Source organism: Grampus griseus, assembly GCF_964374135.1.
Source record: "Grampus griseus genome assembly, chromosome: 3".
In the NCBI taxonomy this organism is placed as follows: Eukaryota; Metazoa; Chordata; class Mammalia; order Artiodactyla; family Delphinidae; genus Grampus; species Grampus griseus.
The window spans coordinates 55,512,088-55,537,015 of record NC_139019.1 but is presented as its reverse complement, the minus strand read 5'-3'; the positions used below and the strand labels follow the sequence as shown (position 1 = coordinate 55,537,015).

At 40.5% G+C, this 24,928-nt stretch overlaps 1 protein-coding gene across 1 annotated transcript in view; it reads right to left on the bottom strand.

Annotated features, from left to right (window-relative positions):
• Positions 1 to 376: 376 nt before the first annotated feature.
• Positions 377 to 24,928, bottom strand: part of MCCC2 (methylcrotonyl-CoA carboxylase subunit 2) — a 64,304-nt gene continuing 39,752 nt past the window's right edge. The window contains exons 9-17 of the mRNA XM_082652057.1: positions 22,373 to 22,472; positions 22,167 to 22,262; positions 18,474 to 18,546; positions 15,475 to 15,555; positions 12,545 to 12,607; positions 8,958 to 9,114; positions 7,972 to 8,086; positions 6,028 to 6,113; positions 377 to 3,326 (exon numbers count right to left, since the gene is read on the bottom strand). Of these exons, the coding sequence (XP_082508183.1) occupies positions 3,209 to 3,326; positions 6,028 to 6,113; positions 7,972 to 8,086; positions 8,958 to 9,114; positions 12,545 to 12,607; positions 15,475 to 15,555; positions 18,474 to 18,546; positions 22,167 to 22,262; positions 22,373 to 22,472 (889 nt within the window). The 3' untranslated portion in view covers positions 377 to 3,208. The remainder of the gene's footprint in view (positions 3,327 to 6,027; positions 6,114 to 7,971; positions 8,087 to 8,957; positions 9,115 to 12,544; positions 12,608 to 15,474; positions 15,556 to 18,473; positions 18,547 to 22,166; positions 22,263 to 22,372; positions 22,473 to 24,928) is intronic.

The window sequence follows — 24,928 nt, the reverse complement described above, 5'->3', positions numbered from 1 at the left end:
GCTGAGGAAAGAGGCAGCCGCTCCAGGTTGGGAGGTGGCAGGTTTAATAAGACAGGGAACTCACAAACGAGGCTTGGCGGTGGCAGCCGCAAGACGAGGGCGTCTCCCCGCCCGCCAGCCAGAATCTTCAAAGTTTATATAGAGGCCTTATCGGGGTTCAGTCACGTATTTAGTCCAGGTGGTCTCAGCAACACCTTACTCTCTCAAGGCTTCCTCCGGCAAGCTATGGGGATGGCATGCCGTAGGGGAGAGGGGGAGGAGCCAACGATTGACTGGCTGGTTCCGGGTCAGGGGTCATCTAGCGGGTCAGGGGTCAACTGGCAGTCACGTCCTCCCCATGACCTCCTCAAACATTCTTCTGAAAATGCAACTTACCCCTGAATTATGATCTTCTATCTATATACTTTTCAAAAAACTAAACTGAGGCCTTCCCTGGTGGCGCAGTGGTTGAGAGTCCGCCTGCCGATGCAGGGGGACGTGGGTTCGTGCCCCGGTCCGGGAAGATCCCACATGCCGCGGAGCAGCTGGGCCCGTGAGCCATGGCCGCTGAGCTTGCGTGTCCGGAGCCTGTGCTCCGCAACGGGAGAGGCCACAACAGTGAGAGGCCCGTGTACAGAAAAAAAAAAAAAAACTAAACTGACTTCTGATACACACTGCAGCCTAAACTGAACATCACACACAAATGTTTGAAATATTAATTTTATTAGGAAAGCATTTGATAGTTGTTTTAGATCGTATAATCAATCACTTTATTTTAAAATATGGACTTTTCATTCATTCAACAAATATTTGAGCATCTACAAGTGCCAGGCATTGGAGATACAGGCCAAACAGGAGGATCCCTGCTCTCACAGAGCTTACATTCTAGCAGGAGGGCAATATTAAAGAAATGTTTATACTTCTTATAAACATATAAGACAGAGAAAGTGACAGAGGAAGAAGATGGTGCTCTACAAGGGCACACAACAGGTGCCTAACCCAGCCCAGGGAAATCACAGAGACAAAAGATAGGTGTTTAAGTAGAAGGGAGAAGAGAACAGTTCAGGCACAGGGAACCTCGTAGACTCTAAGGGGGCAAGGACTTCGTAGGTTTAAGGAACTGGAAGAAGTCTAGAATGGGTGGAGCACCCAGTGTGAAAAGAGGAGTCAGGGAGATGAGACTGAAGAGCTGAGGATCAAGATCCATGGAGGCCATTAGGGGTTTGGCACTTCAGGGAACCAGTGAAAGAAGTAAGGAAGGAAGCAGCATGACAGATGTGCACCTTAGAATGGCCATTCTAATTCCAGAGTGGTGGAGAGATTGGACTAGGTAAGACTGGATGCAGGTAGACCCCTTCTAAGGCCTGCATAAAAGACAAAAATAGTAGGGGAATTCAAGAGACAGTTAGGAGGCAAAATCAACAGAACTTGATGATTGAGTCTGAGGTTCCTTAGACCTGTTAGATAGACAGGTCTGGAGCTCAGGGGAGAACTATGTTAAGAACTGTCAACACAGGAATCATCCCCATTCAGATGGCAACTAAAACCATACGAAGGGCTGAAATGGCCCAGCGAGAATAAATCAAGCCATGTAAAACACATACATTCAAGGATGAGGAGGAATAAAACTCAGCCATAAAAAAGAATGAAATCTTGCCATTTGCAACAGCACGGATGGACCTTGAGGTCACTATGTTAAGTGAAGTAAGTCAGACAGAGAAAGACAAACACCATAAGATCTCACTTATATGTGGAATCTAAAAAACAAAACAAACAAAGCAAAACAGAAAACCAAGCTTATAGATACAAAGAACAGATTGGTGTTTGCCAGAAAGGAGAGGGGCATGGGGTGGACAGAATGAGTGTGGGGGGTCAACAGGTACAAGCTTCCAGCTTGTCCTGGGGACGTAACGTACAGCATGGTGACTATAGTTAATACTGTACTGCATATTTGAAAGTTGCTAAGCGAGTAAATCTTAAAAGTCCTCATCACAGGAAAAAAAAAGAAAAGTCTGTAACTGTGCTTGATGATGGATGGTAACTAGACTTATTTTCGTGATCATCTGCAGTGTATATAAATATTGAATCATTATGTTGTACACCTGAAACTAATATAATGTTATATTCAATTATATCTCAATTAAAAAAAAGGAAAAAGGAAATGTGCCAGTGGTAGGGAGAAGAGAGAATGGGGAGTTATTGTTTAATAATAGAGTTTCAATTTGGGATGATGAAAAATTCTGGAGATGGATGGTGGCAATATAAATGTACTTAATGTCACAGAACTGCACACAAAAAAGTGGTTAAAATGGTACACTTTATGTTATGTATATTTTACCACAATTATTATTTTAATAAGAATAATTAAACAATAAGGAGATACTTTTGTGCTATTTGTATCTTTCAGAATAAGAATGCATTCACATACGACTAATGAAAAATCAAGACAAATGGTAAAGGGAAGGAGGAATGAGCAGAGGAAGTGGGGCCTGCAAAGGAAACTGAACAAGAATGGCCACGGAGGCTGGTGGAAAACCTAGAGTGTTACAGCAATGGAAGCTAAGGACAGAATTTCTAGGAGGAAGTGTTTGACTGATTTGAATGCGCCAGAGAATTAAATCAGGTAAAATCGGAAAAGGACCCACTGGTTTCAGGAACATGGAGGTCAGTGGTGACCGTGGAGAGGGCTATTGGCAGTAGAAGCCAGAAAACGAGAGGGTGAGGAGAGAACGGGTAGGAAACAGAGCCCAGAGTGCAGACAAGAAGTTTGACAACTACGGAGAGGAGGACGGTGGTGGCTGGAGGGAAAAGTAATAGATGTTTATTTTTAAAAGTACATTAAAATATCACCATGCATAATCTGCAATGCAATCAGTTCAGTGGAAATACAACTTTATGTTAAAAATCTCAACAATACCTGGAATTTACAGATTACAGAACTTTTCATAGTACTTATGGCTTAGAAAGGATAACTCTAAGTTATTCTCTTCCTTTTCAGGGTAGTAAAGCTGAGCCATAGAAAAATTTCTCTAAGAGAATTTACAAGGAATTGAGCTGCATCAAATAAATATCTTCACTGATTCTTTATTTAAAGGTAGAAAAGTATAATGCACTGTGTTAAGAAAACAATTTTACTGTAATAGCCACATATTGAAAAAGTCTAAAATTTTAAGGCTACTAATTTATTAATTTTTGGTACATGTCCAACGGAAGATGCTTTATATTCCAATTACATCCTCAAGATACCGAAGTTAGTCTTCTGGATGGGTGCGTTGAGGGCTGCACTAAGGCTGAGACCCAGGACCAGCCTGGTGTCCACTGGATCGATAATCCCATCATCCCACAGCCTGATAAAAGAACAAAAACCGAGTGATTAGGAGTCCACCACCAAACCACCAGTTATACACCCTATGCCCAGAAATGCCGAGGAGGTTTTCCTTCAGGTAATATGTGGATCTACTGATTGGCTACTATAATCTCGCAATGGAAACAATGTTCAAGAGGGGAATAAAGAGAGAAAGAAAAATAACATGACTCTTACACAGCTTTAGGAACAGCTTACTACAAGGAACTTCAAAATAAACCCTGGTTTTATTTATTTCAGGAAAAGCTTTCCTGTCCCTCCTCTGCCCACACAAACATACAAGTCAAGTTGATATATTACTGTTATTATTATGAAGAACCGCATAAACCAAGGTAACAGTCTCCAACCAAAGCCCCTACTAGAAAAGGTATATTCCCCCAAACTCTTAAGAAACTAGGAAAATTACTGAATAGACTTCAGTACATTTTATTAATAAAATAAATACCTTCATATGTAGTTCTTTATTTTTTGCTACAATAGGAAAAACAAGTAATGGCTTTAAACTGCTTTCAGAAGAAACTCAAGTAGAAATCTTAGTTTGCTTTTCATGGACAACCTCACATTTATAAAAAAAAAAATGAGTAAGAAATATTGTTTTTTAAAGGTCATTAGTGGGTGGCAGTTTTGCTTTCTTTAAACAAACTGCCTTCAGTATCTGAACATAGCATCAATTATTAAACCATACTTACATCGACAGACCATGAATGAAATCATTGCTCATAAAATATTCACAATAGGGATCTTAAAGTATCAACAGCCAAAAAAAAAAAAAATATTACTCTTGTAGTTTGTAACCCGGTCAATTGATTACACTCCCTTCTGAAGCCTACAGCAGAGGAATATAGCAAGCATGATGGTGTCAGGGCTGTTCCAGGTAAGAGGCCCTAATCAAATGTCTGGAAAAGTTTGATTATAAAAACAACTGAGCAGAAGAAAATTGGCATGCGGTACATGTAACATGCAAGGATTAAGAAAAACATAGGAGGTTACAGCACTGTACAGATGATGACAGAGCTCTCCGAAAAGACAGGTCTAGCCATGTTGAAGCCTAAACAGACCACAGAGTTTTATTGTTAAGCTGAGCTTTATTAAACCAGAGGAAGGTGCCATAAGCTGGCTTGAAAATCCTTTCATCTTTGAAACAAAGTTGGTGTCTCCATGCCACCAACTGTTTCAACAGAAGGGTGAAACATCTATAAATTAAAAGAAAAACCTTGTTTTTCAATATTAATTTCCAAAGATAAGTCTATCTGGGCCATATGCTCTCCTGTCTTGAATATCATCCACTAAAAACAATAATAATCTAAGTATGAAAATAATAAAGGATTCAGTCTTTCTTAAGAGATGACTTAGCCAGGGCTGAAAAACAAATTAATGGTTCACACAAAATATGCTATTTTTCAAAGTTTAATACTCTAACTGCCCTTGTGAATTTCAAAGTCTTATGTAAAAACAAACAAAAAACTGTAGGTGAGCTTACAATGTATATTTTCTCTTTAACCTTTTATATGATTTTCTATTTCCTCTTTGCTTCTACTGGCTACTACGTAAGCCTATTTAAATGATGATAAAAAGAATGTTTATTTCTTAAATCAAAGACTACAAAATATTTTGTTCTCAATTAAGAGAATCAATGACCCACCACAGCAAAATATACCTGTACATTTTTGCTTGCAGAAATACATGTTAACAAGAAGAGAAACAGGCTTTTCAAAAATCCCAAATGGTATTAATTGAATTTTGAAACTAATTATGCTCTGAGAAATAAATATGTTCAATCTTTCCTGCCCCCCAACATCAGGAGCAGTGCCTGCCACAAAAGATGCATTTGAGGAGCTGACATGGATTTTAACGTTCGATTTTCTTTCCCCCCTCCTCTCCAGTCTGCCTTCACGATAAATGGCATAAATCACAGCATAACCCAATTTTTAAAGGACACAAATAGTTATTTTCTTTTTTCCATCTGCCCAAGGGATAAAAGAAAAACATGAAGCTTCACTTATTCTTCAGAATGTAGAACATTGAAGTTGTTGAAAAAAGAGGTATGAAAGCACACGCATGTCTCCAACGGGGACAGCTGTGATAATTTATTACCTCATTTAAGTGGTGTAAGAAACAAACAGAATAAGAACCGCCATGGTGTGTGAGGTAGTTGCTTAGTGTTGACATGTGGATCCTGGCCATGAATAATCACCTTCTGAATGCACAAGCTCACTTGTTAACAAGTGTCAGTAAGTGTTCAACCATTTTCATCTTTAAATGGGGTAAAAACAAAATCATCAGAGAGGAGGATGACAGGAACCCATTACTGCAAAACTAATTCCTGAAAGTGACACAGCCAGGACTATAATTCTCAACTTCCCAGCCCCAGTGCGGTCCACCTCTGGCCACAGTGCTCCTGCAGGCCTTGGACCACTTCAGCTAGGAGCGGGATAAGGGAAGAGGGGTGGAGAGTGGCAGAATCACACCAATAGTGATGGATCCAAAGCCCAGCCTGGGAGAAGGAGCAGCATTTCAGCAGTAAGCATTCCCATTATAGAAACAACAGTACAAAATTGTGTCCAAATGTTATTTTTTGGTTCCCATGAGGGCTGGACCATGCCAACTGCTCAGATCTCTGTAAAGCTGCTGCCCTGACTGCCAAGATGTGCTCATCAAGGAGTCAGTTATTCTCTGGCTCTCACCTTGCACTGGAATAGTAAGGGTTTCCTTCCTCTTCAAACCTCTTAATGATGGGCTCTTTCAAAGTTGCTTCATCAGCACTGGAGAACTGAAAGAAAAGCGACAATGAGTAAGTCTGATGCAGGGGAACAACAGATCCACTCAAGAGAACCTCAAGAAAAAAGGGGCAACAGATTTCATGAACGATAATCTTACAACCAACACCTGCACATTGATGTATAGATTACGTGTGATGCTTTACCATACATGATCTCACCTGAGACATGAGTATCAAATTAGTGTGCTGTTATATCTCCCTTATCAGAGCCAATGTCCTGAGGCTGTTTAATGTCAGGTCAAAACCAAAGGTATCACATATTCCAGCAGGGTATAGCAATGGATGTGAATTATACAATATAACAAAGGGCTATATTACATCTTGCAGTTTCTGTATAAGGAGGTGGAAAAGTAGGATGTTTTCATTCAAAATAGCTAAAATTTTAAACATTTTAAAGCTTAAAGGGATAAAACAATAAGGCCCGTTTTAAATAACCTCTTCAATTTTCCAGATGGCTGAGAGAGACCTTTCCCTAATTAAAAATTTAATGGCTTGCCCATCCGTACTGCCAGAAACAAGTGATAATTCAGATGTTAAAATCTTTATGCAAACTAATTTTGAAATCCTGAAAAGTATTTTCAACTTAAAAAATATTCCACACCAAAAACCAAGTGATTTTTTTTTCAAATAAATCCAACCTTTTATGTACTTCCATCGTTTAATATCATTTATAGGTCCAGAATTTGGACGGAGAAGCACTAAAATCCTATACTTTCCTTTCACATATAAAAATAGATGAATTCATATATCTGTATATCAAATTAATCAAAACACAACTATTTAATAAGATATTGCCATGCTGGGCTAGAATTTAAGACATGCCTTCAAAGTATCAGGTAGAATTTCATATCCCCCACTCCCCACTACATACACACAAAAGTAAAACTTTCCTCTGGCTTGGATACTAGTTAGTACTAAAGTGCATCTGAAACTTCAACTTAAGTCTGCAGAGTTACTGTTGCTTGGAAAAGATAGCTGGGGATGTGAGGCACGGATGAGACACATTCAGGGAGGCAGGAACCACCCTCTGGCTTTATATTATCCCCACTCTACAAACCAGGCGGTTGACCAGATGATCAATCTCTAAATGGCAGAAGTGAGAGCCTGAGAAGGCAGGGCCTCCTCCACATTATGCCTCGTTACGATGAAACAGTGCACCTAAGCAACTTTAGGAACATGCACCAATCATTTTATAGGCCTGCTGCTTACATAAAATAGTTGTAAGTTATAATAAAATGTAATGCAAAATTTCAGATGAATCTCTAACAGAGCCACAAACGAAAGAATCCATCTCAAAAGCAGCTATTTGCTGATTTGCTTTTCATTAAGCTTCCAGTGCCCTTTCCCTCCTTCTTCATTGATACTTCCACGGTATAATAATGGTATTCAATTCTCATTACACAACAGGGCCCTCCCACTAGAGGTATCCTTAACAACAATCTAAAAGTAAAATAGGAAACACAAAATTCTGCTGCTTTAGGTCATAAAATCAAAGACATAAGTCAGATTTATTTAAATCTCACTAACTGCAAATGACTAAGGATCAAACATCTTTATGCCTCAGGCACCCAGAGACAAAAGAGTTTGTTAAGTGTTTTCTTGGAGATTCTGAAAAGTTTGTAAATTACCACAAGAAGGTACTTCAAGTGAAATGGCTCTAAAAAGAGAAATGGAGAATGTATAAGTGTAAGTTGCTAAAACAATTTCCAGGTCAGCGTCTTCTAGATAAAGCCAGGCCCTGAATGTTGGAATCCTAGCCACAGACTTGGAGGGGTTTTGGGTATGCTGCTCCCTGGCTCCACAATGTTCTGGTGAAAGTCAAACCTGGAGACAAAGAAACAGCATTTACCTGTTTCCCTTCCCGTGCTCTTTGGTCCTTTGCTACTGTCGCTAGCACATTAGCTGCCTGCTCTCCTCCCATCACTGAGATGCGAGCATTTGGCCACAGGTAGAGAAATCTTGGGCTATGGGGGGAAAAAGGAAAGAATGATCAAATGAATTCACAGAGATTTTCAGAGGCCCATGTTTACCTTTTAAATCAGTGGTTCTTCATTCTGGCTGCACATTACAATTATCCGGGGATTAAAAAAAAAACAATGCCTAGAACCCACCCCAGAGTAATCTCCCGCAGTGGGGCTTCAGCATGGTAGAATTTTTAAGTTCTCCAGGTGATTCTGACGTCTATTTTGATAAACAGTATTTTTCCATTTCATCCAAATTTACTGGGCAAAAAAGTATTCAAAATATCCTCTCATTATGTGCAGTTATGTGCTGTTTTCCATTCCTAAAATTGGTGATACGTGCCTTCTCCCTTTATTTTTTAGTTTTAACAGGGGATTCTCAAGTTTGTTAACCCTTTTAAACAAAGCAACTTTGGGCTTTCCTGATTCTTCTGTCTTTATAATGTTTGTACTTTATTATGTCCTGTTTTTATTTTTCTTGTTTTAATATGCTGCTCTTCTTTGAACCTCTTCAGCTGGCTGCTTGGCTCACTGATTTTCAGCCTTACCTCTCTTCCAGTATATAATATATAATTAAGTCTACACACCTGTCTCAAAGCAAGACTTTAGACACATCACACAAGTTATGACATGTAGTATTTTCATTATCAGCCATTCCAAAATATTTCCTGATTCCCACTGTGGATTTCTTCCAAGTGGTACTTTTAGCATTAAATTTCATTTCACGCCTCCAGATGATACAGATTATGGTATAACTGATTAAGATTTGTGAATGTCATTCTGTATTTCAAATAGCCTTGACGTAAACTGACCATTCATAATGATCCTTGAAGTATGATTCATGCTTTCAGAGAAAATCATGACAACCACCTACCTAAATGCTCTGCCACACATCCCATAGTTTCCAGCCCCGTAAGAGCCCCCGATAATGACAGTTATCTTCGGCACATTGGCACAGGCTACGGCAGTCACCATCTTGGCGCCATCCTTGGCAATTCCTTCAGCTTCGTACTCTCTACCAACCATAAATCCTGTGAGAACAGAAAGAGAGCCTCAGGGTGATGAGATTAGTGTGCAGAAGTCATTTTCACCAAGGTGCTAGAAGGACATCTTGCCAACCTTAGATTTTACCACAGGCCTCTCACCCGAATAAAATATTTATATGTGAAATATGCCCCCCACAAATTTGCATTAAAAGGTAAAATAAAATTTTCTCTAATCATTTAAAACATTGTTTAAGTGGTTCATCTGGATGCGCACAGAGATCCTCAAACAAGATAAGAATGCAACGTATCTTCAAGAAATTATCTCAGAACAATAGCTTGGTGATGAAAGAACAGGATACGGCAAGCTGAGGAAAAAGTACTATGGCAAGCCCAACTGTGAGGGCTTTAGGATTCACTGACCTGGTTTAAAATATGGATTATTCCTTCTGAAGCACTGCTTTAAAACTTTGATGAAATAAAATTAATGTTTCATAGAGATGCTGAGTCCCTGTCAGCGACTCAATAGCAAGATAAAAGAATTCGCATTATAATTATAGGATTCTTCTACTTCTCCAAGCTCCCACCCCCGGCTCTGTTGAAACTGGTCTGCAGCGTCACTGTGCTTTCCAGGCCTTGGGGTTCTTCCTCTTCACCTTATAAACGTTGCATCAGGCTTCATTTGTCTCCCTGCGCACCCACAGACGCACATGCCTACGTGATGGTCGCTGTTCTTGCTTTGCGAATCTCCATAATGGGTAATCCAATTCAATTAAACCATTTTTTATGGATCACTTGTACTTGCTGTGGATACAACAGTACGGATGTAACAAGCCCTGCCCCAACCAGGCACCATCTGCTTCCTCTGGTCACCTCCCTGCCCTCTGAACTGGGCCCTCAGAATAGCTCAGACACTCCTTTATCTATTTTATCTCGACTCCCTGTAACATTCCCACAATAGCTATCTCAAATATCGACTCTCTTTAAAAGCCCTCACCCACCACCCACCACCCTATCACCCCACTATGCCTCTAGTCCCCGTGAGTGATTTTGCCTTGAAAAAGAATACCGAGGCCATCTCACTTGGCTTTCTCTAACCCTTCTGTTTCTCACCATAAAGAACAACATAATCATGCTGCCTTTCTTCCTTTACTCTCATCTCTGTGGAAGAAATTAGAGTTACTCAAAGATTATCCCTGAGCCCTTTCTCTTCTCTCTGGGTGTTATCTATTCCCACAGCTTTAAACACCATCTCCATGTTCTAAGGTTGTCTCCACGTTCGCCTCCAGCTAACACACCTCTTCGGTGCTCAAGACTTTTCAACTGCCCACCATATATTTCCAAATGGATACATTTGAGGTCCCTCAAATGCAATGTTGAAAAACCAAACTCAAACTCTGCTCTCTGACCCCAACCCAACAAAAAATAAAGCACAGCGAAAATGTAGGCATCTTCCAAGCACACGGTCTAACTTACTGGTGGTTAATAAATCATGAGTCATTATTAGAAACAAGGTCTCTGGCCTAGTGAAGCTTCAGAGTACTTTTACATGCCCTCTTAGAAGGTTTGCCACATAGGGCCCTCTCTGGCTGCCACCTGGATATAACTCCGCTCAAGAGTCATCTAACCAGATATCTTAAACTTAACAACAGCACCAGATGAAGATGTTTTAGCACCAGTACTATGTAAAGCCCTGCTGACTGCCAAGGCCAAACTCCTTCTCATAAAGGCATGCCTGATCCCAACAACTAATTAAGGACTTCTTCCTTTGAACCTGAGATAACCACACATGACTTAGAACAGTGGTCCCCAACATTTTGTGGCACCAGGGACCGGTTTCATGGAAGACAATTTTTCCACGAGTGGGGTGGCGGCGAGCGGGGGGGAAGGCTCAGGCAGTAATGTGAGCCACGGGGAGCAGCAGAGGAAGCTTCACTCCCTCGCCCACCACTCACCTCCTGCTGTGCGGCCTGGTTCCTAACAGGCCATGGATCAGTACCAGTCCGCGGCCCAGGGGTGGGAACCCCTGACTTAGAAGACTGGGGGAAACATTTTTTTTAGCTAATCAACATATCGGAGTGCCTCCTATCTGTCAGGCACCATGCAACACACAAAAAGTATAAATAGGAGAATCACAGAATGCCAGGAAGAAGAACTCTAGAACCCTAAGAGCCCTTAAAAATCATTTCACCTGCCATGTTAGGATCACCCATGGAACATGAAATCAGACAGTTGACATTGGTCTTATCATTCTCTGGAGTCAAAACACAAATCGCGGAACTTCCCTGGTGGTCCAGTGGTAAAGAATCTGCCTTACAATGCAGGGGACACGGGTTTGATCCCTGGTCAAGAAACTAAGATACTACATGCCAGGGCAACTAAGCCTGTGCGCCACAACTACTGAGCTCGTGTGCCTCAACTAGAGAGCCTGCAGCTGCAAACTACAGAGCCCATGCACTCTGGAGCCCATGTGCCACAGAGCCTGTGCACCACAACTAGAGAGAGAAAACCCCCGCCACAACTAGAGAGAAGCCTGCGCGCCGCAACGAAAGAGCCTGCGTGCCACAACTAAGACCCAACGCAGCCAAAAATTAAATAAATAAATAAATAAATAATCTTAAAAAAAACACCTCAAATCCCAGACTTTGGTTCAGGATGTGCATGTCCATTTAAGATGTTGCTTCAGGTAGAATTAACTGCACGATGAAAGATAAGGAAAAGGGAGGACCACAGCATGTACTTAAAATCCTTTATGGGGAACAAAGTACTGGGAAAGAGACCATGGGTCAGATAACACCCTCCAGCACTAATGAGAGTGTTACTGGCTGAGAACACTCTGCTGTTTTCTGGGTGGGTGGGTGCACATGTGCAGGAGTAAAGGAAGGCCACTCAAATGTCTGATACACTTGAAACTCAGAAATTGCTTCACTCAAAAACATGGATAAATTCCCCCAAATATTTAAGATTCTTGAAGTGTTAACCTTTAAAGATAATCTAGAGAGAGCATGTCCAATAAAGCTTTCTGTTATGATGGAAGCATTCTATGTCTGCACTGTCCAATACATGAGCCATACTGGACACTGCAGCTCTTGAATAAATGCACCCAAACTGGTTAAGCTGTTTTCTTTTTCTTTTTTTTTTGGCTGCGTTGGGTCTTCGTTGCTGCGTGCAGGGTTTCTCTAATTGCTGACAGCAGGGTCTACTCTTCGTTACAGTGCACGGGCTTCTCATCGCGGTGGCTTCTCTTGTTGCGGAGCATGGGCTCTAGGCATGCAGGCTTCAGTAGTTGCGGCATGGACTCAGTAGTTGTGGCTCGCAGGCTCTAGAGCACAGGCTCAGTAGTTGTGGTGCACGGGCTTAGTTGCTCTGTGGCATGTGGGATCTTCCCGGACCAGGGCTCGAACCCGTGTCCCCTGCATTAGCAGGCGGATTCTTAACCACTGCGAGGCCACCAGGGAAGTCCAAGCCATTTTCTTACCAGTAATGTTTTGAAGAAACAGCAGAGGGATATTCCTTTGGCAGCATAACTGGATAAAATGAGCTCCCTATAAGCAAATAAAATAAAAATCTTTTTAGTGGGAGGTTAACAAATTTAATCATCATTTACCCTGCAAGCAACACATTTGGGTCAAAGAAAGAGTACCCTTTGCTTGGCTAGTCTGACCTTATAGTAACAGTAATAATAATACTACCATGGGGACCCACTGTCAATGGAACGTGATTACAATTTGCACTGTTTTGCACAGGCACCTGTGTGATCACTGGCACATGACTGCAGGCCAACTCCTGTATCAGAGATGAAGTCAACCACTAATATTCCAAACAGCAAGTGAAACTTCAGGAACAGAGAAGAAGGAATTGCTTGTCAATGAGAATTTCTGAGCCTCACCAGAAGGCAATTCTCTGGTTCTCCACTTTAAAAAAGATAGAATATAAACCCTTCTGGGATACCTACGTTTTGATCATCACTTGAAATTCTTTCATGCACCAAGATGATAGTAAAAATATATCTTTCTTACCAACATACTTGAAATAAAGGGGATTTTTTTTTTTTTTTTTTTTTGGCTGCGTTGGGTCTTCATTGCTGCGCGTGGGCTTTCTCTAGTTACGGCAAGTGAGGGTTACTTTTCATTGTGGTGTGCAAGCTTCTGATTGCGGTGGCTGCTCTTGTTGCAGAGCACAGGCTCTAGGTGTGCGGGCTTCAGTAGTTGTAGCTCGCGGGCTCTAGAGCGCAGGCTCAGTAGTTGTGGCACACGGGCTTAGTTGTTCCGTGGCATGTGGGATTTTCGCAGACCAGGGCTCGAACCCGCGTCCGCTGCATTGGAAGGCAGATTCTTAACTACTGTGCCACCAGGGAAGCCCAAATGGGATTTTAGATGAGTGCTAGACACCTTTTAACCTTGAGTTTAGGAAATTAGTTATTTAATGACACAAAAATATAACTATTCCAGGGGCTTCCCTGGTGGCGCAGTGGTTGAGAGTCCGCCTGCCGATGCAGGGGACACGGGTTCATGCCCTGGTCTGGGAAGATCCCACATGCCGTGGAGCGGCTGGGCCCGTGAGCCATGGCCGCTGAGACTGCACGTCCAGAGCCTGTGCTCCGCAACGGGAGAGGCCACAACAGTGAGAGGCCCACATACCGCCAAAAAAAAAAAAAAATATATATATATATATATATATATATATATATATATATATATATAAAACTATTCCTTTCCCTATCTTCTAAAGATTATGTGAGTAAGAAAACACCTAAAGCTGTTTCCTTTATATTTTACTCTCTATTTGCAGATGCTTTTAACTTAGCTGGAAATGCCTTGGCAAGTACAAGATTGCAAAGCAATTGCTCGACCTCAAATACGAGAACGAGGAAATCACACAGACTTGTGGGGCTTACCTCAACAAATGAAATGTCAGACAGAGGCCAAACATAGCTCTCCTCCTGGATTTATCTGTGACAAGCCAACAAATAAAACAAGGTGGCGTTTGTTGGCCTCAGTCTGACATACCTTCTATTGAAATAAGTATATTATATAGTCATTAAAAGTCAGTGTATTAGGGGCTTCCCTGGTGGCTCAGTGGTTAAGAATTCACCTGCCAATGCAGGGGACACGGGTTCGAGCCCTGGTCCGGGAAGATCCCACATGCCACGGAGCAAATAAGCCTGTGCGCCACAACAATTGAGCTCTAGGGCCCATGAGCCACTACTGAAATCCGCACGCCTAGAGCCCGTGCTCCACAACAAGAGAAGCCACCGCAATGAGAAGCCCGCACACCGCAACGAACAGTGGCCCCCACTCACCACAACTAGAGAAAGCCTGCACTCAGCAACAAAGACCCAATGCAGCCAAAAATAAATAAATTAAATAAATTTTAAAAAAAAGTCAGTGTATTAGAAATATTTAATATTTTGGAAACGCTCACTATACATACTATTAAGTGAAAACCAGCAAAACTTCCCTATATATGGCAAAACCAATTTTGTTTAAAAAAAGAGGAGGACTAGAAAAAACTAAGGAACCTTAATAAAATGTTACTCAAGGTTATTTCTGGCATGAATGTAGGTGACTTTTATTTTTATTTTTACTCTCTTATTTTCATCTTATAATCTCAGTGGGGGAACAATAATGAATAGCAAAATTCAGAAACTAACTTTACTAATAAAACATTCTGCCAAAGACAAATTCTTCCTAATTAGGGTATGAAAGTGCTTAATTGCCTGTTACCTGCCTCAGTAAGAGAACGTTTACCTTGTTATTCACTCTATCATTTGAAGAGGAAAAACAGGGCTAAACTTTTTTATTTTCTTAAGAAAATATTTTATCAAATAAGTACATGAATTACATTTATCCAAGTTTAGGTAAATCTGAGACAATGATGTATGAAATTGAATACTAAGCCAAAATATATTCATGAATTCCCTCTTTTAAAACCAGAGCTTCAGTAACAAGACCCACTATCTTTCTGTTTCCAGAAAGTGAAAATATAATCAAGTTAAACTGATTATGGGATAGGCTAGAGCAGGTCATGTCTCAGAACCATAGGAACAGTATGTTTGAACCCCTCGAATGCATGAAACACTTTCAAGACAAGTATTCCTGTATTCTTAGAAAATGTATACATCATCTACAGCAGTTATAATTCAAGTATTAAGAGAACTTTCCTAAAACAAACATTTGTATTTTTAACAGTGCTCAAGACAGTTCATCATATTCACGTAAACCTCCCTAAAGCTGTTTCAAACATTTAACACGCATACACATACATGTTCACAGGTATAGGCACACAAGGTTCTGTTTGTTAAGGCATCTGGTTAAATATTTTAAAGATTTTATGCAATAATTTTCATTCATTACTTGATAATGTTTCAATTAAAACAGAAAAACCTTGAAACATTTTTAACAGTACTTGCCTTTTTTGCAGATTCAGAAAAGAGAACTCCATTGTTTCCAACGATACCTACTGGGTATCCAAATATTCTAGCAAATCCTCAAAAGAAAATTGAAAAAAATATGTATATATTTCAGAGGGCTTTTAATTCACAACGAACAGACATATTTATACATTGTTTAATTTCAAATCAATGTTTAAAATGTAGAGATTTCGTCTATGGTACAAAATAGCTCATGGCATAATTTATTTCTAAGGTACTGGAGTCTGGGTTTTTTGCTTTCTTGAAAGGGGTGTGTTACATATAAAGTTATCCACTTGTCTGACCAACCAGTTTGGTTAGATGATTGGATTAGTGTCATCCGTTCATTCATGTAACATATATGAGTGCCTACTATGTACCAGACACGAAGGGTATTCTGATATAGAACAAATCAGAGACACAGATCCCTTTAAAGGTCAATGTTCAGAGCCATCGGCCAGTTTCAGGTGACTAGCTTGCCTTAAAACGCCTGAGGTAATGACAGGCCCTTGAAATAAAAGGGATAAACTCAGCAAAGACAAACTTTTTTAAAAAGCAGGAATGCAGTCAAGCCTGGTGGTAACCGAGTTTAAGGTAAGAAATCCAGTTAAGCTTAGAAGAATGAATCACTACACTTTCATTTTCTCTGTGTTTGCATCTTTTTCTTTCTCCTTTCCACAAGTTTGGTTTTTGTCTCAATATCACTTCCACTACCACTCCACACACACACACACACACACACACACACACACACACACACACACACACACACACACACGAGAAATAAGAGAGAAGAAAAAGGGGGAAGAAAACCCTGTTATTTTGTGAAGTAGACGCTTTGGGTGGTCCCAGGAGGCTATTTCGTAAATATGAAGGACGTGACTAGAGACATTCCCAAGAGTGACTTTCAGGTGTCAAATACTTGGAAGCCAAGTGTCAACAAACTGTGCTTGTGAGAGGGGTCACAGGAAGCTCAATGCCAAAGTTCCTGGACCAGGCTCTGTGTCCAAGCTCAAGCTTGGACAGGCTGCCACTAAGACCCCTGGCGTGGGCCGCCCAACACAAAGCAGGTGCTCGAAGAATGAATGGATAAGAGAGAATGTCAACCTACTGACAAGCCAGAACACCGAATTTTTTAACTTACTTTTGTTCTTTACTCTGGCTTTGTCTTGATTTATTTTTTAAAATCCTTATGTTTATTTAATATGTTAAAATGAAACACTGATTTGCTGGTCACCTTGATTTCTCTTGGTCTTTCAGACCTACAATCCCAGCCCAAACCCTAGGCTACACACCCTAAATGGCACTGCCACTTACAGAGGCAATTCAGAAAGGGGCAAACCACCCCAAAGTTCTAACAATTCACTCTGAGTCCTGACCCATCCCATAAAAAGAGCTGGGAATCCAGCACGTGTCTCAGCAGCACGGTGCTACTCCTGAAGGTGTTCTGCCCTGTGAGCTGTTTAAACTTTCCATCCACCCTTAGTCCTGCTGAGTAGGGCGCATGCCCCACTACACTAGGGTCACCCATGGAGGGAGCACCTTCACCAACTTCCTATCGGCCAAACAAGAAAGCAAAATGTCTACGAAACTCCTAGGCCTACCTATGGCAAGCGCGGGGGAAGGAGGAAAGCTGTAAGAACTGCCAGAGACACCTGATCCTTACAAAAATCTGTCCTTCTCCCTCCTCACTCCCACTCATGGCCCCCGCATTCATCCCTCCCTCCTCCTTTCATGCCCCCTCCCCCTCATACCCCCTTTCATCCTCTCTTACTACCTCCTCACCCTCTCATTCCCCCTTCGCCCTCTCATTCCTCTCTTCTCTCTCTCACTGCCCCCCGCCCACCCAAACCTTATTTGAATTCCAGTACAGAAAAGAAGAGGTGGAGATCTACCATCTGGTAGATCTACCCCTGGTATTTTGAGGGAGCAAAGGTACCACAAGTATTTTAGCAAGTCCAGGGCAAATACATAAAAACAGATGACAAAGCCCACCCATCCATCTCTGAGAAAGAAGCAGAAACAGTTCTGACTTGTTTTAAACGGCTGCACAATGAGGGTTACATCCTGAACTATTTGGGGACAAATCCTGTCTATATATCAAAGAAAAAGCTCTTACTCACTTCAACACCTAAATACAAACACATAAATTCTACTTCCAGTGTGAACCCTTCTCTTGCTCATAAATCAGACCAGGAGAAACTGCTGTGACTTATCCTTAAGACTCAATGTATATTTGCAATTTGGATTTTTGCAGCTAGTTGTTTGTCCTACTCTGGTATGCTGTCTTCAGATTAACTACTACATTTTGGAGCTTCTTTAAGACCAAGTAAAATGCCCAAATTTGTTTTGCCATTTGTCCAAAATAGATTACTATGGACCTGGTGTCTATGTTTCAAATATTTCTTCAAAGGCCTACGAACGTAACAGTTTAGGTGAATGAATTAACTTTTATAAACATTCTTATTTTGTTTTTTCAGACTTGGTATTCTGTCCTGTATTCTCAATCTAGTCTTTGTGTGGATCAACGTAAGACCTACACAGAGGCGGTGAGAAGGTTTAACTCAGTCTACAGTCTTCTGGGAAACTAAAACATCACACGAAACTTCACGGTCGAATTGAAGACTAAAGAATAAAGAAGACAGTGCTGAAATGTTCAAAATAATTATAGTCATCCAGAGAAATTTTAAAAACTACAAATATTTTTGTTAATTTTACTATGATAAGAGTCTTTTTATACAGCTAATGCTACAAAGTCACAGAATAATGGTCTGGACCAGAGCATCTTGCCCTTATCATTTTAAATTCTGGATACATGAAGGCATTCAGCTGCAAGTGATCTTTACAAAACAGCTCCTTTTGAGTACTGACTCACACGTTTATACCACTCTAAATAACAAAGCTCATGCCAAGTGCATCAGGGCCATGAGACAAGAGATCACTTATTTTCAAAGCAGCATAAAACGTTCACATTTTCAGTTCTTCATATTTATACCTGTAACTAATGTGTCTCCATATAAGGCTTTAAATTCATTGAATCTGCTTCCATCCACGATTCTAGCAATGACCTAAGAGGAAAAATAACAATGTCCCTGAGCAATTATATTATAAAAGAATTTTTGCATTCAACTTATTTGTAAGGAAAACAAATTTGTAATGAAGTTGTCACTTTCACAAAATTTCACCCTACTCAGAAAATCTTCTCAATAGAATTTCACTTGATATGCATGGTTAATGCCCTGAAGTCATTCTTGGCCCTGATTTTACACTTTACTATAAAAGCAACAGCTCCATGCTGTATACCAGAGAAGCACAGAGACTACATGGGCTGGTTGCTAGACTCACAGCTTCTGGGGCTGTCAAATGTATTGGCCAAGAGTCAGGGATTCAATCAGAAAGCAAGGTCCTACTACATGTCACAGGGAATCATACTCAATATTTTGTAATAACCTATAAGGGAAAAGAATCTGAAAAAGAATATATATAAAACTGAATCACTGTGCTGTACACCTGAAGTTAACACAACATTGTAAATCAACTATACTTTAATTAAAAGATTTTATTAAGGAAAAAAAAAGAAGAAGAAAGAAAGCAAGGTCCAGCCTTACAGTCAGAAGACTTAGGCTCCAATCTAGGGTATAACATATGATTTATTGATTTATGTGTCCTAGAGTAAGGCATTTAACCCCTCTGAGTCTCGGTTCTCACTTCTGCAAAGATGGAACAAAGTTGTGAAGATATGATGAACTAGTAATAAAGAAACCTAAGAAAATAATGCTGAGATGAAGAACCAGCTCTGACTCCCAGCTTCTCCCAGCTCTACCACTGGGAAACTAGAGTCACAGTCTGGTTACTTAAAATCCCTGAAGCCTCAGTTTCCTCATCTGTTTAAAAAAAAAAAGTAATAACAATAATAATAATACTTAAGAGCTAATAACATTGCCTGGTACTCATCAAAAGGTAGCTATTATTATTAAGCCTTCAATAAAGGCTCATTGATTCTGAATCTGATACACATACACACACACACACACACACACACACACATATAATTAATCTACACAAAGTTACTAGCTTATCCTCCATATTCATCATTATACATCAGGACTATTTCAAAGTGTTCTAAACATGAAGCATATTCCAAATTTTTTCAGAAACTATTTTAGATGCTACACATCATTTTTTCTATCCAGTTTGAGCTTCCTTTTTCCTGTTTACCACATCAATCAAAGCCTTATTTTATAAGCTGCAAAGGCTGAAAAATGAGTGAATAGCTTACTTTGAATTATGTTTTAGCTACTTTCCTAAAAGGTCAAATAATATAATGAGGATATAACAGTTGTCTAAAGTGCTATGTGGCTCCAAAATTACACCTTTTGAAAAACAAACACATAGTGACGACCATTCTTCCATACAAAGATAAAGCCACTCAAAAGGTCAGAGCAGCCTAGGGCCACTTAACGTGAACCCCCTTCTATTTGCTTTACGATGAAGTCCACTCAGCCACATAAAATACACTAACTCATCTGCACAAAGACTCAAACTTTAGGAAGCAGACATATCATACGGCACTACTCCTATTTCTAGGAGCAGAAATCAATGCTCAGAGAGGTTCAACCCCAGTACCACTGACTAGGGAAACAAGAACTAGAACCTGGGTTTTTTGGGTTTTTTTTTTTTGTGGTACGCGGGCCTCTCACTGTTATGGCCTCTCCCGCTGTGGAGCACAGGCTCCGGAAGCACAGGCTCAGCGGCCATGGCTCACGGGCCCAGCCGCTCCGCGGCACGTGGGATCTTCCCAGACCGGGGCACGAACCCGCGTCCCCTGCATCGGTAGGCGGACTCTCAACCACTGCGCCAGCAGGGAAGCCCTAGAACCTGGGTTTTTCAATTAATATCTCAATGTTGTCCCACAGCTCCATATACTAGTAAGACCTCCATACAAGGCTTATTTGCAATTACAGAAAAATATAATAAATTAACATCACAATGATGAACATGAATCAGCAAAAGGTAGAAGTCCAGGATACAATTTAAGAAGGCAGAAGTCTATCTTTATAAAAAGATATCCATTAAAATGAAATTGAACTACCATGAAGGCATGGATTCACATCTGTTTTGCTCATTTCTGTACCCCTAGTGCCTGAAACAATACCTTCATGGAAAAAGCACTCAATAAATACTGTGGAATAAATGAAAAAAGTGATTATGCTTGAAAGAATGAATCCTTAGCCACCTAGAAAACTTGACTATTAGAACAACTCATTTTTCAGGCACATCAGATTGTAAGTGTCAGTTTTTTCTATGCCTGTAATTAATTAAAAAGTCAAACTGAAAACCTAATTCTAGGGGCTTCCCTGGTGGCGCAGTGGTTGGGAGTCCGCCTGCGAATGCAAGGGACGCGGGTTCGTGCCCCGGTCCAGGAAGATCCCACACGCCGCGGAGCGGCTGGGCCCGTGAGCCACGGCCGCTGAGCCTGCGCGTCCATAGCCTGTGCTCCGCAACGGGAGAGGTCACGACAGTGAGAGGCCCGCGTACCGCAAAAAAAAAAAAAAAAAAAAACCTAATTCTAAAACTTATAGTTAACTAAATTACCTTGCTAAAGTGAAGTACCAGTTGAAGCTCCATTAAAATCCAGCACTTAAGACCCTCTAACAATAATAGGGTATTGCCTGAAGAAATATTTGTACATATCCATAAGTGGGATATTACACTCATCAATTCATCCAAAAAAATATTTACTGAGTGCCTACCATGTCACCAGGTACTAGTATAAGAATCAGGACCTAACCACAAAAAAACATTCATGAAGAAGTTTTAAATAATGGGGAGATGTTTATAATTTAAACTGGAAAAATTAGAATTAAATATATATATATCTCAATATATGTATGTATGTATATACTATCTGAACTACATAAAAATGTATACATACACACTAAGCCAAAACACCAAAATATTGGCTCCTTTCTCTGCATGGTGTAATTACAAGCAATTTTATGTTTTTCTGTATTTTCTATATTTTTCACAGTTAGTACATAATAGTTTTATAGTCAAGGGGAAACATGACAAAATATTAAGGCACAGAATCTGATATTAGGACAGTTTCCTAATTTAGAAAGTATTCTACCCGATATGGATACTGAACAAAATAAAAGACTACATGCTATATGCAAGCACTAAAAATTGTCAATCTAAACTACAGAAGACAATCTGTAACCATAGCAACATCTTCAACTGCAATCAAATGTCTAATCTTTGCTCCTGTCATATTGATCTAAAAGGGTATGTTTTTTCCTTTGAACAACTTACTGACATTTCATCCACTTCCCAAAATAAGAACCCAAAAAAGAAATAGCTGGAAATTATAAAGTTGTGCTACATCATTCCTAATGTCCACAGGAATATGGAGTACTAAATATGGACAAAGCAAGCTTAGTCATCGTGCAATGAAAACTTTCCAGTAATTAAGAGGTTCCCCCCCCCCCCTCTTTTAGTAAGATATCTTTCCCTTATATGTCACTCCTTACTGAGACCCACAACAGTCCCTTAGTTTAGGGATGAACATATCTAAAACAGACTTCAGCTCTGAAAATGGATACACACAGCCTGTAGTTCAAACAAAGTTTAAACACATGGCATAAACTATGATAGCATAGCTTACGGCTCACAGTTCCACTTTACACACCTCTCGGACATCAAAGTTCCTCTTAAGGTTGGCACCAATTATTCCATACAATTCATCAGCAGGAAATAAAGGATCTTCAGAAGGTTCAATGGTAACCTGCAGAAATATACAACAATCACATTAGCCTATTTAAAGACATTATTTCAAGGTGACATAAGCCAAAATGCTTTGGGAAAATAAAAAATATAAGAACAGATCCAACTCACATCCATTTTCTTCTGATAATTTAGATTCCTTACAATCTTCCTAGCTAAGTGAAGGGCATGATTATCATCCAAAGCGTAGTAGTCACTTACTCCAGACTTTCTACAGAGTAAAGCACACTAAAAGAATCAGAACAGGGAAAAGGAAAATAATTAAATATCTTAAACCCCAAGTATCTTCTCTCATCTAAGGATGATGTCTTTTTACTTCTAAAACACTTTAATAACTGTCATCTAATTTGATCTTCATAACGTCCCTGGCAAAACAGTATTAACCTTGTTTTACAAACAGGAAAAACTGGGGTACACAAAAGTTAAGTACCTTGTCCTAGGACCACCAGTACCTGCATAAGAACCCACACCTTCTATTTTTCAATCTTGACCTTCTTCTACTGGACCACAGGGCCTTATTTAATGTTCATCCCGTACACCTCAGACAAAATCGTATATGATAGATAAAGTTCAACCACAGCTGGCACGCTTTCGTGATGTAGTTGGTAACAAAAATTGTTTATACCTCTCATTTCTGAGAGACTGCTGAGGCCTTCCTTACCACGTTACACCCCAAGAGTAAGCTGCTGCAGGTAGCACACACGAAGGCTTGAAAACGCTGTTCCTCAGATCAATGGTGAAAATGGGTATTGATAATATGGAACTGTGGTAAGGGCCTGCTCAATTTCAAGTTCAACGTGAATAAAGCATGGGCGTGCTCTGGTTCCAATTAGATGGCTTGTTGTTTCACTTGTAGATGTACTATGACTTTCTAATAAAGTATTAAAAAAAAAACACTATAAAGTCAGGCAAAAATATACACCTAAAGGGACTTCCCTGGCAGTCCACTGGTTAAGACACCACGCTTCCACTGCAGGGGGCACAGGTTCAATTGGTCGAGGAACTATAAGATGCCACGTGCCACGCAGCACAGCCAAAAAATAGAAAAAAATATATATATATATGTGTGTGTGTGTGCGCACACACACACACACACACACAACCCCTGAAAAAACAGAATTTTAGTTCATTTTATGAGCAAGAACTAAGCTGCCGCCATCTAAATTTTGATGTCTTGTCTAAGGAACACACCAAATCCTTAGGAGACATCTTAGAACTGGGCTCTCACAGTGGTTTCACGTCGCTGTCCACCTCGGGCTTGGGTGTTCCTCAATAAGAGCAAGGACCATGTGTGTTCCTCCAACCCTTTGCAAATAGCAGACCCTTCAGTTTCTTTAATTTGGTAGGACATTTTACAACTGACCGTGTCTTCCAAATGATTCACAAATACCAGCTACAATTGCTGACTTCTAGCTACACTGTAGTAACTCAGTAAGCAAAGAAAAGCAGAAGGGACTGCTTCCAAATCAGTAAATATTTAAAATAAAATGCCCTTTTTAAAAAAAAAATATTTATTTATTTATTTATTTTTGACTGTATGGGGTCTTCGTTGCTGCACATGGGCTTTTCTCTAGTTGTGGAGAGTGGGGGCTACTCTTTGTTGTGGTGCACAGGCTTCTCATTGTGGTGGCTTCTCTTGTTGTGGAGCACAGGCTCTAGGAGCGCGGGCTCAGCAGTTGTGGCTTGCAGGCTCTAGAGCACAGGCTCAGTAGTTGTGGCTCGCGGGCTCTAGAGCACAGGCTCAGCAGCTGTGGCTCGCGGGCTCTAGAGCGCAGGCTCAGTAGTTGTGACGCACGGGCTTCGTTGCTCCGTGGCATGTGGGATCTTCCTGGACCAGGGCTCGAACCCGTGTCCCCTGTATTGGCAGGTGGATTCTTAACCACTGTGCCACCAGGGAAGTCCTAAAATGCCTTCTTTTAAAAACTGTCTAGCATTTACCAAAACAACAGGAAAGAGAAAATTTTTGATGAGACACTACTATGTAAAGCTTTGTGTCAAATTAACTACGAATCGGAGATGTACAATGGATGTACGAATCGGAGATGTACAAATACATATTTATAATGACAGAGAGAACCCAGAGCAAGTTGTGCCTAGTAAATTTTATGACACTGTTCCCAAAAAAGCCATCACCATCTAATCACTGTCCCATGATTTTAAACAGGCTACTATGAATGATGATAGCTAAAAGTAATAGAGCGCTTAGTATGCCACAGACACTGTGCTATGACGCAGGAATTATTCATATCTTCATTTTACAGAAGAGGAAATGAGGCTCTGGGAAGTTATGTAGTTTGTCTAGTCACAAGGGTAACAAGTGAGGCAAACGGAAGATGAATCCTAGAACCTACATGCCTAACTTGATATACCACCTACAGCTTTTACGGGCACCAGATGACTTTTTTTAAACTGTCAAAAAAAATTTTTTAATTAATGCTCCTCAAATACTATCTTCATCTCCTTCCCCTGATTAAGCACCTACAAACAGCGGCAGCCCACTTTGTCCTGTTTCTATTCTACCTGCATCCTCTCTCTCTCCAGGCTGAAACATCTACTTCACAGTCTCCCTGAACTGGTCAGTAAATGACCAGATAAGAGAGAAATGCTGCATCTCTGCTCACAGTAGTGTTCACCAAAATAAGCAAGTCTTCTGTTTAAACCCAGGCA